We start from the raw sequence: 11785 nt of genomic DNA, 5'->3' as shown, positions 1-11785 counted from the left end.
ATGAGTAAAAGTCTTCGAAAAGATGCTTTGTATTATACCCCAAAAAAAAAGAATGACGTAGATGCTTTGAAAGAGGACGTCGAGATTCTTAAAAGCACTTGGTGTGAGCATCTTATTGAGATTGGTACGTCCTTGACTCATATGAAATTTGGCTCTATGATCATATATGGTTATACAGAATCAGAAAAAAAAAATCAAAAAAGAACTACGAAAATTTGGTCATCATTTACTTATGAAATTATTCTCATAACCAAAACTATGTATCAAAATAAGCTAGCTATAGTCCTTATGAGTTATACATAAAATACTACGTAGAGATGAAATAAAAACGTTAGGTTCATCATGAAATTTGTAGAGTAACAATTCTTACAAACTTACAATATAATTATAATTTCTTCTTCATGAACATTAAACATGGAACATGGTTCCATAGGTAATAATGCATGTACCAAAATCTAAAACAATCTATGAAACAATCGAAAACTTGAAGAGCATTGTGTGTTTGTATTTTTTCCCTGGCTCGACAATCTGTGAAGGAAATTTCGGATGATTTAATGAATCTGGATAACTTTGTGTTTCCAAACATAATCCTCCATAAGCTTGGTAAACGGTCCCATTCTTCCCTTTGATATCCTTTAACATTCCTCCGGTATAGAATTGCAAACCCGGTTGGTCCCCGGATAACTCCATTTTTCTTCCTGATTTCTTATCTACAAGTTCCACTATTTTCCTCATCTTATTTGCCTCACCATCTAAGCAATAGTTTATATCATATCTGCAAGATTTAAAAAGAATCATATTGGTAAAATAATCATACCAAAATATAGCTAAGTATATATATGTGCTACCACACTCACCCTGTTTTAAGATCCTTTATATTATCTTTTATAGGACGGAGTTGGAGAAAATCATACGGTGTTCCTTTCACCGGAGAGATTTTTCCGGTGGGAATGAGCTCACCGTCGACAGGAGTATAACTTGAACCAAGAATTTGGATTTCTTCAGACAAAATATCTCCAGCGTTATGACCACCAAGATTCCAATAACTATGATGAGCTAAGTTCACTGGAGTTGCTTTATCTTTAGGCTTTGCCTCCATCACCACACTCAGTTCATTGTCTTTGACAAGTTTATATGTCACCGTGGCATTGAGTTCTCCGGGGAACCCTATTGTTATATAAGAAAGAAAAAAACTAGCAACCGTCAGTTTCATTCTTCCTTAAATAGTGCATTTCAAAAGATGGGGTGAAATAAATAAGGACCTTGATCGCCATCAGGGCTTGTGTAAGTGAAGACAATGTGAGGACTCTTGCCATCATACTTGTGTTTTGATACTGCCCACACAACATCCCCAAACCCTTTCTTCCCACCTAAATCAACAAAAGTGTTAATTAATTGCACCTATCAATATAAATCATAACTGATGGATCTAATTATGTTTTGTTTTAGCACTCATAATTAATTTACCATGAAGTGTGTTTTTGCCATCGTTGGCACTTGTCTTGTACTCTTTACCGTTCAATTTGAAATGGGCCTTTCCTATTCTATTTGCTACTCGTCCCACGGTTGCTCCAAAATAGACTTTATCGGTCTAATTAGTGATTACAAATTACTTTATTAGTTTGGTGTAAGAAGATAATGATAGTATAAACACATTAAAAAAAAAAAATACGCGGTAAAAACAAATTTCGACATACCTTGTAGGTTTTGACGCTATCATAGCCAAGAACAATATCGTCAATTTTCCCTGAAAATTCGTATTGAACATTAATTATAATAAATCTTTATGAGTTGTATCTTGGCTAATTAATGATTAATTGTGATTTGATTCACTAACCATTTTTGTCAGGGAAGTGTAGAGACATGATTGAAGCACCCCAATTTGTGAATTTGACCGTTAGATTTCCTTTCTTGAGCTCGTATAACCCGATATTCCCCTTCTCGTTATCATCTCCATCCGTTTCATCTTCATCATCGTCGTCATCATCATCATCATCGGTATCATCATCAGTATCATCATCGGTGTCATCATCATCATCATCATCGTCATCTTCTTCACCGTGTCCATCCTTCTTTGTATCCTTATGCTTCTTTTCATCTTTATGATCATGACCATCACTCTTCTTCTCATCAACATTGTCTTTCTTTTCATGTTGATCACCCTTTTTACTCACATCATGATCATGCCCTTTCTTTTTTTCCTTCTTATCGTTTTCATCATCATCAGAACCGACCTGCTGACCACCATCATCTACCTTTTCACCTCCTTTCTCTTTGTCTTTACTATTATGATGATCAACATTCTCATCTTTCTTACTGCTCTCCAGATCTTTGGATTTCACTTCAATGTTGTTCTCCAGATCTTTGGATTTCACTTCAATGTTGTCGGCAAATGAGACACTTACCACAACTCCTAATGTAACCAATAGAACCAAACATAACAATATAGAAACTCTCGCCATATTGAAGAAGAAAGAACAAAAGAAAGAGTTAGAAAGTAATATGAGTCAGATGAATTTCTTGGTAAGTATTTATAGGTTGAAAGTTATTTAGATAAAATAGGACAAAAATAGGAAATTGTGACGAGTTTGTGATTCACAGAAAAGTGAGGAGATAAAACCGGATTGTGTTTCCAAATATATATAATTTTTTTTCCTTATCACAAATAAGAACTACTCATATAAATCTGTACAACAAAAAGAAATAAATAAAAGAAAATTTCTTTACAACTAAAGCTGCATGGATCACCGAAACTCTCTCACAGATGATGTATCATTAAAATGGTGTGTTGGTGTTTATCACATAAATCACTTGGGCTTTTACGTTTAAGTGTCAAAGATATCTCGCTATAGCCCATTTTATTAGGCCCACTAAGGCTGAGTCAGCCTATCAGATTCGTCACACTAGTTGGACGACAAGCCTTCTTCGCGTGGTCTTAATTTACTTGCGTGTGGTTACATTATTCACTGTTTTTTTGTTAATTTTTTTTTTTTCACACTCGTTTTTTATTTTCTTTATTTTTTGATTACTTTAGTAATAAATGAATTATTAATAATATCATCTCAATCTAAATACAATTAGATGAAATATTTGCTATATACACAAGAAAACATTAAAATTGTACATTTAATTTTGGTTTATTTGAATTCGGTTCCACAGTTTCCTAACTTGAAAAGAAAAAATAAACACGTTCGAGAGATGGACGAACAAGAATCAACATCTTTTGATACAATACTAAAACACCTATAATAAAAAAAAAATCACCCCAAAAATGAAGAAAAATAGGAATAACCTCTAGCTTTTCTCTTCCTTGTTCACGAAACTAGTCGTAGAAGACGACGAAGAAGAATTCTTGAACATAGAGAAGGGAGGAAGTTGCGACGATGGTTGGTCCAAAGACGCACCCGTTTGATTACTGGCCATTATGTTAGACATCAATAAGCTGCTAAAATAGCCTCCACATCCTTTGTTATTATTCGCCGTGGTGGTTTGTTGAATGGAATTCCGTGGACCAGCGACCTGTTGTTCCCCGTTGGATCCCACCATAGTTGAGATCGCTGCTGCGATCACCGAGTGGAAACTTGGGTCGGAAGTAAGCGCTTTTGTTAGGGTTTCTGTTAAGGACTGGCTGTTTTGGACTGTTTTTCCTAGGTTGGACGTCCCAAACTGGACGTTATTGTAAGGATATGGAGTGTAAGAAGAATACCCATTACCCCAAATCGCCGGTAGGTTAAGATTAGACGAGGTTGATGATGACGATGCATTAGACGAGAAATTTAGGCTTGTGGATGGGAATCTTTGGAAAGAGTTTGAGAACTTGTTGAAATTTAAAGAAGGCAATGAAGAAGAAGATGGATGTTGTGGGGCGGTGAGGTCTAGAGTGACGGTGGGATGTAATGGGGAGTGAAGGGTGGGTGAATAGAAGGATTTGTTGCTGTTGTTGAATCTTGAATTATCGTATAGGTTGTTTCCTATCATTTCGGCGGCTGATGAGGAGGAGGAGCCGGAGAGGAGCATGGAAGCGGCGGCTGAGGTGGTGGAGGCCATTGTGGTGGCTGAGAGTGGAAGAGGGTGGCTGTGTGTTCCTTCATAGGTTGTGATTAGTATGGACATGTCATCTGCACATCTTTGGACCTAAAACAATCATAGTTTAAGAGAAATAGTTAGATCTTTTTTTTGTTTGTTTGTATGTACATTGGCCGCTACAAATATTTCTACGATAACATATGGAAACACACAAACGCAAGAAAACAAAACAGTCGTGGTCATAGTACTATTGTAGGGATTGTTCAATTTTGATGTCTATGGACACCATTCAAACTACTAGTCTGAGAACGATATTGAATTTGAATAATAAATGGTTCATGATGCCTCTATCTAATCTAACCCAAGTTAAACTAAAAAATTCATCGAAAAGACCAACAAATTCTTTAATTTTTCCTTTATCTTGTCTAATACTTTTATGAATGGAAAAAAACTCTATCAGATCCAAACCAAACCCAAATGAAATTTCAGTCACAGTTTTTTCAATTAAAATTTGACTAGTTCATACTTAAAACTAATACTTTACCAAACTAATTTCTTTTAAAAAATGAAAAACCAGGATTATTTGGTAGATATATATACCTGTTTTCTGACGGGACATCCAGGTGCAACCGTGCAGCGATAATATGCTCGTGGACATGGGTTTCCTTTTGCAATCTTTTGTCCATATTTTCTCCATTGACAACCATCATTCATCTATACAGCATATAACAAGCATGTCCGAATCAATATTGATCATAGATACGCGCATATATAATTAAATTGTTTTACAATGACCAACGTTACGTTACAGATCAATTTAGAATGTATAAATTTAAAAGGACGTACCGTTGGTGTGTCACATCTTGCTCTAACACAAACTCTAGCTCTCTTAACATGGTTTTGTTGACCGGTCTCACCTTCAACATCGCCACCGGAGGCTGGTGCCGGAGAGCTTCTCTTTCCGGTAACTTTACTTGGCGGCCAGGTTTCTCCAGGAGCTTCTTCTGTGCTGTTTTCTAGGCTAGAATTGGCCGTGTTCTCCATAGATAAACTCACGTTTGATTCACGGCCGTCGACGTTATTGATCCCTAAGGTCAAACCGGCCTTGGTCAACTCTTTGTCAGCGTTGAATTCTGCGCTCTTTGCGTCTTTCTCTTCCTTTTTGGGGATGCTATCACTTGGGGAAGAACTTCTTCTCCCGAGTGAAAGTGATACAAGCTCGCGTTCTTGATCAAAAGAGCTCAAATCTGTTGTTGTTGGCTTGGGATGATTTTGGTTTTGAGTTGGGTTGTCTGAAGGTTCTTGTTGAATTATGTCGAAGAATCTGAGTTTGAGAGTTTTGTAATCACTTTCAATTCGTTCCAGCATCCCTTTAAGCTTCTCGTTCTCTTCCTTCACCTCGCTCATCTCGGCCTTGGCAGATTCAAGTTCTTGATGATCACCATCACCCTAATAAAAGAAATTTTGATTAACTTCTAAACTATAAATCTAAAATTGTTCCAAGGAGTTCTTTCATTGACATATATAGAGTTGGTATATTTACCTTAGCAGATCCAAAAACCTTATCCTTAAGAGGAGAATCTGAAGCGGGCAACTTCAAGAGAACCTCCATTATATTGCTAGAAATGTAAGATCTTTTGTCTTCTTCTTGTTGTTTTGAATTATCTTTCTGTCTTTGATGTCTCTATTTCTTCTCCATAAACAGAATATCAAACGCTTTACTTATAGCCATATGTGTTTGTGTGTAGTTTCTTCGAGGGGACCCAAAGCGTCAACACTTCAACATGTTCAATTTTTTATTTTATTTTAATTGAATTTTGGTACCTTTTTCCTCCAATCATATCTGTGTAATATATTCTAAACTAACTAGGGAAAATAAATATATTGTTTCCTGACTTTGTTGATAATAATACCACTTCTCCGTTTTAGTAGGGTCAATTAAAATAAATATTACAACTAGTACATAAAAAAAATACCTTTTTAATCTTAGTTAGTACTTAGTAGTATAATTTTCGAATCTTTTTGTATGTTTTGACTTTTAAAAAGCATAAAAATAAATTTGAATACATATTAGTGAATTCAATGGTATTTAACATAAACCTAATGAAGAACTTTTACATGAAAACTTTGATGAATTTTAACAAGGAGTATTAACTTCCTTCTTATTAATTGAACCAAGTGTAGGTAGAGTCTATATGGATCTTGTTTATTAAATTAGAGTACACTATTTAAATGTCCACATGCAATAAATGAAACTAGTTAATTTCCTACAAGAAAGAGCCTAAATGTACGGCGTCAAATAGAGATTGTATAATGTGAAAGGATATGTCCTTGAAGCTTCATGGGAGAAGACTTATATTTCTTGGCCTCACATCCACATGAGCATTCGTCAACTCTTTAAATCTTATATTGTTTCTTTATTTAGTGTATTTAATAGGCCTCCCTCATCAAACACATGTTTTCCAAATCTGTGCCAATTTACACAATCAGAGAGACATACCATTCAGTTTATCCAAGTGTACATATATAAACGATAATATTTCTGTTTGGTAATCGAAATTGCATAATCACGACATAATTCTTCGGATTTTGTGTTCTACCATGTGACTATGTGAGTGACAAAAAATGCCATTTTCTTACTTCTTTACTTAGGGTTTCTAACATTTTATTCTGTATTTTTTTTTTTTAACTTTCGATATTTGTTGAATATTAGTAATCTTTACCAGAAAATAAGTATTTTATTTGAATTAGATTCGAGTATAATTCAACAATAAGTCATTAAGAAACAAATCTATAAAAAGTCAAATCATGCACACAACAAGAGAAAGGAAAACAGTATTAGGCATTTGAGTAATGTTATATATGTAATGTAAACCTTGTTCATATGGTAGGCCAAAGGGTGCGTATACCGGTCAATACGCTGGTCACACACGGTAATTATATGATTTCGTCAACTACTGACTTTGCTAATAAAAATATTAATCATTTTTTCCAATGTTATTATCATATTTGTGTTACATCTATTTTCATTTTATAACCAATTAACTTGCAAATGTCAAATGCTTCACATAGTTGATACTTGATATATATAGTTGTCAAATTTCGTCAATGACGTAACGCTGCATGGCGTTGAAAAAGAAACATGCATTATTCGTTGGTTCTATTCTAGCTCTTATTATAGAAAGTAGCATTTAGAAATAGTTTAGTTTCAACTCTTATGATATAAGGAAATACAGATTTTATTATTTATAATTATACACATTACACATATGAGCGTTATTCGTAAACAAGTACAATATTTGTAAAATTACGAAGAGAGCACATTAAGTAGCTAACCATTTTCTTGTTGATGTAAGCTAGCAAATTGTCGTCTTTCCTGTCTCCAATTCTTCAAACCTGACAATTTATTATTCCCTCTGTTTCATAAAGAGTGTCATTTTAGAGGAAAATTTTTGTTACACAAAAAATGTCATTCTACATTTTCAATGTGCTTTTTAATGCTGCATTTTCTTTTTTACCCCTAAACCCAAAGCTCTTTTTATTAAATTTAAACTATTAACTACTAATTAAATAGAGGCAATCATGTATAATTTAAACTTTTCTTAATTTGTGTGAAATGTGTCAGAATGACACTCTTTATAAAAGAGAGAGAGTAGTTTTTTTCAAATAAATATAATTGCTCGTAGTGCCGTACCTAACTATGAGGAGAAGGAAAAAAGGATTTTTGATTATGATCGCACAGCATTTAATAAATTTATTTCGTGAATATGATAAATTTACATATAGCCAAGTTGAATCATGAATATTTAATTGGGTCTCGATCCAAGTTTTCATTTTTTAATCTTTTGGGATCTGAGCTCCCATAGATTTTTCTATTTTTTATCTCAAAAAAATCTTAGTAAACATTTTGATCAACTCAACTTACATACATCATCCCTTTTGAGCAAATTTGTTAAATATAAACTAAAGACTTTCTTGTTAAATATTATAAATGTGAACAGTTCATTATATGGTTAAGTAAACAATCGTGGTTGCAATGTGGCTTTTGTTTAATTGACTAAACAAAACAGCCAACTTTTTTTATTTTTCTTTTTTTTTGACATCAAATAGAACAGCTAACTATTGAATTAGTAATGAGATATTACATTAGCACGTCCCACCTGATTAATTCCATTAACTAAGTAAAACTATTTGTACTAGTTACATGGAAATTTTAAAGTATTAAATGATAATCTTTGTTAATTTGTTGATGTACGCCATTACTCTCTTTACCTGTAAACTTTTTTTATTTTTATTTTTGTTCAAAAACACCTGTAAATTAAATTTCATCTTTTTAATGAAAAAGTTTTTTTTTTGTTTTTTCTTTTTGTGATGGCTAACCCTTCAGTTACATTTTAAAGAGTGATGCTGAAATTTTAATATTTTTATGTGGAAAATTATTGATGCTTAAATCATCCATAGTAAGACAAAGGAAGATTATCAACCTTTTAGTCTTATTTAGACAATAAAAAGTCTTTGGTCAACTGTATTAATTATTTTTCTTCGTATATATTAGCGATAATTTTCTTTAATCAGTTCCAGTGTATTAGTTATGTTCATATGGTCACACTGTTTAATAGTAAATTTGCAGGAAAGAAATTGAATTTTTCAGACAATGAGTGAATGAAAGGGTCAACTAACATGTCTCTAAGACTTGCATTGCAAAGACAGATCAGCGATCTTGACCTGAACTTTCATAGAATTGGTTTTATCTGGTTAATATATTTAAAAACACTTATCATTTTTTTTTTTTGGAAGTGACCTTCTCAATTTCTATTACTTCCGACGAAAATTTGAATGGAATTAGTAATTATACTGTATGATTTTAAATTTAATGTTACTGTAATCTCGATTTGATATTAATGAAGTTTTTAGCATGAAACTAACCAATATATAATCTGTATTTGTTGATGTTAAATTTAACGTTATTGTAATCTCGTTTTGATATTTATGTTATATTTAGAGAGATGTGATAAATAAAATTGTTAGTATAAATGTTTGATATTTACATTGTGATCGCATTTGCTGGTCATTAATAGGAAATACAGTTATACTAAACTTACAAGTTATTTTTTGTGTCAGCAATCAACTTGCGAATAGATTGTATAATGACCTAAGGTCAATGGTTTAGATTTAGACATTGAAATTAAACAAATACAGAAAGAAAGATTTATAAAGTTTAAAAGACAAGTTGGAGATTCTCTATATTGAAATTTTAGGTCAATGGTTTAAGATTGGTCATTGAATGAATGGTTATTTAATTATTTATTGTTGGGTTAAGGCTCCCATCTCTATGCATTATCCAAGATATTTGAATTCAAAACTAATCAATTTTAAATTAGCAGATATATAGTATTGGTTTAAGTTGAAGGAATCATAGTACATGTCCATGTACATCTTGTAGTACTCTTCTCCGTGGAAATTGAGCATATCGGCCGGTTTAAATTCAAAAGTTTTTAAACCAACTATCCGGTTAATTGCTATATCGTTGAATGTTGAAATTGCTATATCGTTGCTTGGAATATATCCAAGTACTTTGTCCTAAGTCAGCATACAACCTCAACAGAGAAAAAAGGAAAAAAAAAATCAACACAACGTTTTTTTTCTTTCAAACAAATGTATTTTCATTCAACTCAAAGCCTCTCAGGACATTTTTACTCGTAGTAACGGTGAATATTTTTCCAAAAAAATAAAAAATGACTTTTTTACAAATTTTATTTTATTTTTTTATTTTTTTAATACTTGTTCCACTAAATAAACGACACCTGTTTTATTTGTTCTGAGAATCGTTTCTCAAAGAATAATTGTTTATCCTTCTTTTCTTTTCTTTCTCTTTTTTTTTATTACTCCTTTCGTTTCAAAATATAGGATGTTTTAGTAGAAACACACATATTAAGAAAAAGTTACTTTTATAAAGTTTAACCAATCATACCCAAGACTGCATAATATAAAATATAAAATTAATCTAAAAGTTGCATAGAAAATTGGAAACATCCTATATTATGAAACGGAGGGAGTATTTTTTATTAAGAGTATTTGTAAAAGAATCACTCAGTAGAGATGGTCAAAAGAGGTGGGTTCTTACAACATACAATAAGATAATCAAAGGAGAGAAAGGATAAAGGCTCCAGGAGTTCTTCAAAGAAATTCTCAACTTTTGAAAGTTTTACAATGTCTGAAGGATCCATTGGAACCAAAGTGAATTCGACCATGAAGACGGGTTTCACGGAACCCTTGACCAACGAGTGATTATAAATGGTTCTAGCGAACTGACGTAATCGACCTTTGAAAAGAGTGTTCCAGAGGAGTAATACTAGACAGATGTCTCGCCAACATGAGAAGTAAAGTATTTGGAGCAAAGTCCTTCAGCATTTTAAGACCAAACCTCATGTCTCTAGTAGAAGCTTCAACCGGGGATCGCAAAAACGTTCAGAAATCCATTTAGTTTTTTAACAATGGGATCTCCTCTAATTGATAACGAAATGAAGATTTTTTTTTCTACAATCCAATATGCATTAATTATATAGAAGTCATCCAAGCTAAGAGTAAGAGCATCACCAAGAGCTAATTCATTTTTCAAGTATATATATAAGACTTAGATATTGGAAGTATGATAGTCCTCTCTTTTTTGATCAAACATAGACTTTCATTAAAATCAAGGCCTCAAGAGAGGGATGTTCTTACAACTTAGAAACAAAATATTACAAGAAAGGTAAAGATAGAGACTACATGAGTCTTCCAACAAGATGCATACTATTGAGGAGTTTGCAAAGGGTGAAAGATCTTTTGGAGTCTTGTAGGATTCAAGATTGAAGGCAAACTTCAAGAAATCCCTGACCAACAGCTGGTCAATCTTCGCTCTTACGATAGACGCATAGGAGCTTTTAAAGATGTGCTCCATGGAGGAGACTGAGGGGTGAGATGGTTGTCGAGTAGTCATGGTGAGTGAAGAAGATGAAACTGGGATTCGTAATTGAAAGGTGACAAGCCGTAACAAAGCAGGTGGGTCATCCCTCACATGGAGATGGAGGTATATGACATCCACACATAGCTTGTAATCAGTTTGGTCCTGGATTAGAGCAACATACCCAAAGTTTCTATCTAATGACAATAACAGAAACAGGGGGTCAAAAGGTTCAAAGGTAGGGTGCAGGGAAGCTGTCGGATCGGATTCATAGTTATGTCTACATAAGGCAAACATCCGGACAGGGTTAAAGGACTGACCTCGATAAAGTATTCTAAGAAGCACCTTTGGAGACACCACTGTTCTGCTACCGAGATGAACTCGTCTTGACCAAGCAGAAATAATTGATGCGACCAGAGAGATGCCAAATAGGTCTTGATTGGTTTCAGGGGTCAGGTGATGTGGGTAAACGAAGCTGGTGAAGACAAGGTAACCCCAACCTCTTAACGGTGGGATCATAATGCCAAGCTTCACCAAGTAGTCCCCCTCGAAAAGATACTCCCTGGGAGGTCCATATAAAGCGGTTTCCAAATAACTCTCATGCCATTCTACCAAAGATGATGACTTACGGATCAGAAGTTGTCTTCGGACTAGTGATACCGTTGAGCACACCAAGCGATGGATAGGGAGGGAGAGAGTGGAGTTATAACCAAACCTGGACTCACACTGAACTCAACACAAGAGGGTTTCAAGTAAACTATAAGAGTCCAATATTCTGCTATCGAGGGAGCCTCGTCTTGACCAAGCAGTGAACAT

General features: G+C 33.8%; 2 protein-coding genes across 2 annotated transcripts; both read right to left on the bottom strand.

Annotated features, from left to right (window-relative positions):
• On the bottom strand, nucleotides 319–2585 carry LOC104769754 (aldose 1-epimerase-like). Its single transcript, XM_010494036.1, has 6 exons — nucleotides 1838–2585; nucleotides 1698–1747; nucleotides 1468–1591; nucleotides 1263–1370; nucleotides 858–1167; nucleotides 319–775 (listed from the first exon to the last, which is right to left on the bottom strand). The coding sequence occupies exons 1-6, from the start codon at nucleotides 2460–2462 to the stop codon at nucleotides 466–468; spliced, it is 1527 nt and encodes a 508-aa protein (XP_010492338.1). The 5' UTR covers nucleotides 2463–2585; the 3' UTR covers nucleotides 319–465.
• Nucleotides 3099–5735, bottom strand: LOC104769753 (probable WRKY transcription factor 72). The gene is made up of 4 exons (XM_010494035.1): nucleotides 5570–5735; nucleotides 4873–5475; nucleotides 4627–4740; nucleotides 3099–4134 (listed from the first exon to the last, which is right to left on the bottom strand). The coding sequence occupies exons 1-4, from the start codon at nucleotides 5636–5638 to the stop codon at nucleotides 3295–3297; spliced, it is 1626 nt and encodes a 541-aa protein (XP_010492337.1). The 5' UTR covers nucleotides 5639–5735; the 3' UTR covers nucleotides 3099–3294.

This window comes from Camelina sativa, chromosome 20, assembly GCF_000633955.1.
Source record: "Camelina sativa cultivar DH55 chromosome 20, Cs, whole genome shotgun sequence".
Taxonomy (NCBI): domain Eukaryota; kingdom Viridiplantae; phylum Streptophyta; class Magnoliopsida; order Brassicales; family Brassicaceae; genus Camelina; species Camelina sativa.
This window is presented reverse-complemented; position numbering and strand designations above follow the sequence as displayed.

Coding starts and splice junctions, on each gene's coding strand:
- LOC104769754 (XM_010494036.1), bottom strand. CDS start 2,462: ATGGCGAGAGTTTCTATATTGTTATGTTTGGTTCTATTGGTTACATTA. Junction 1,371..1,467: donor TGGCAAAAACACACTTCATG/GTAAATTAATTA, acceptor TTGTTGATTTAG/GTGGGAAGAAAGGGTTTGGG. Junction 1,168..1,262: donor AAGCCCTGATGGCGATCAAG/GTCCTTATTTAT, acceptor ATATAACAATAG/GGTTCCCCGGAGAACTCAAT.
- LOC104769753 (XM_010494035.1), bottom strand. CDS start 5,638: ATGGAGGTTCTCTTGAAGTTGCCCGCTTCAGATTCTCCTCTTAAGGAT. Junction 4,741..4,872: donor CAAGATGTGACACACCAACG/GTACGTCCTTTT, acceptor TATGCTGTATAG/ATGAATGATGGTTGTCAATG. Junction 4,135..4,626: donor GATGTCCCGTCAGAAAACAG/GTATATATATCT, acceptor TGATTGTTTTAG/GTCCAAAGATGTGCAGATGA.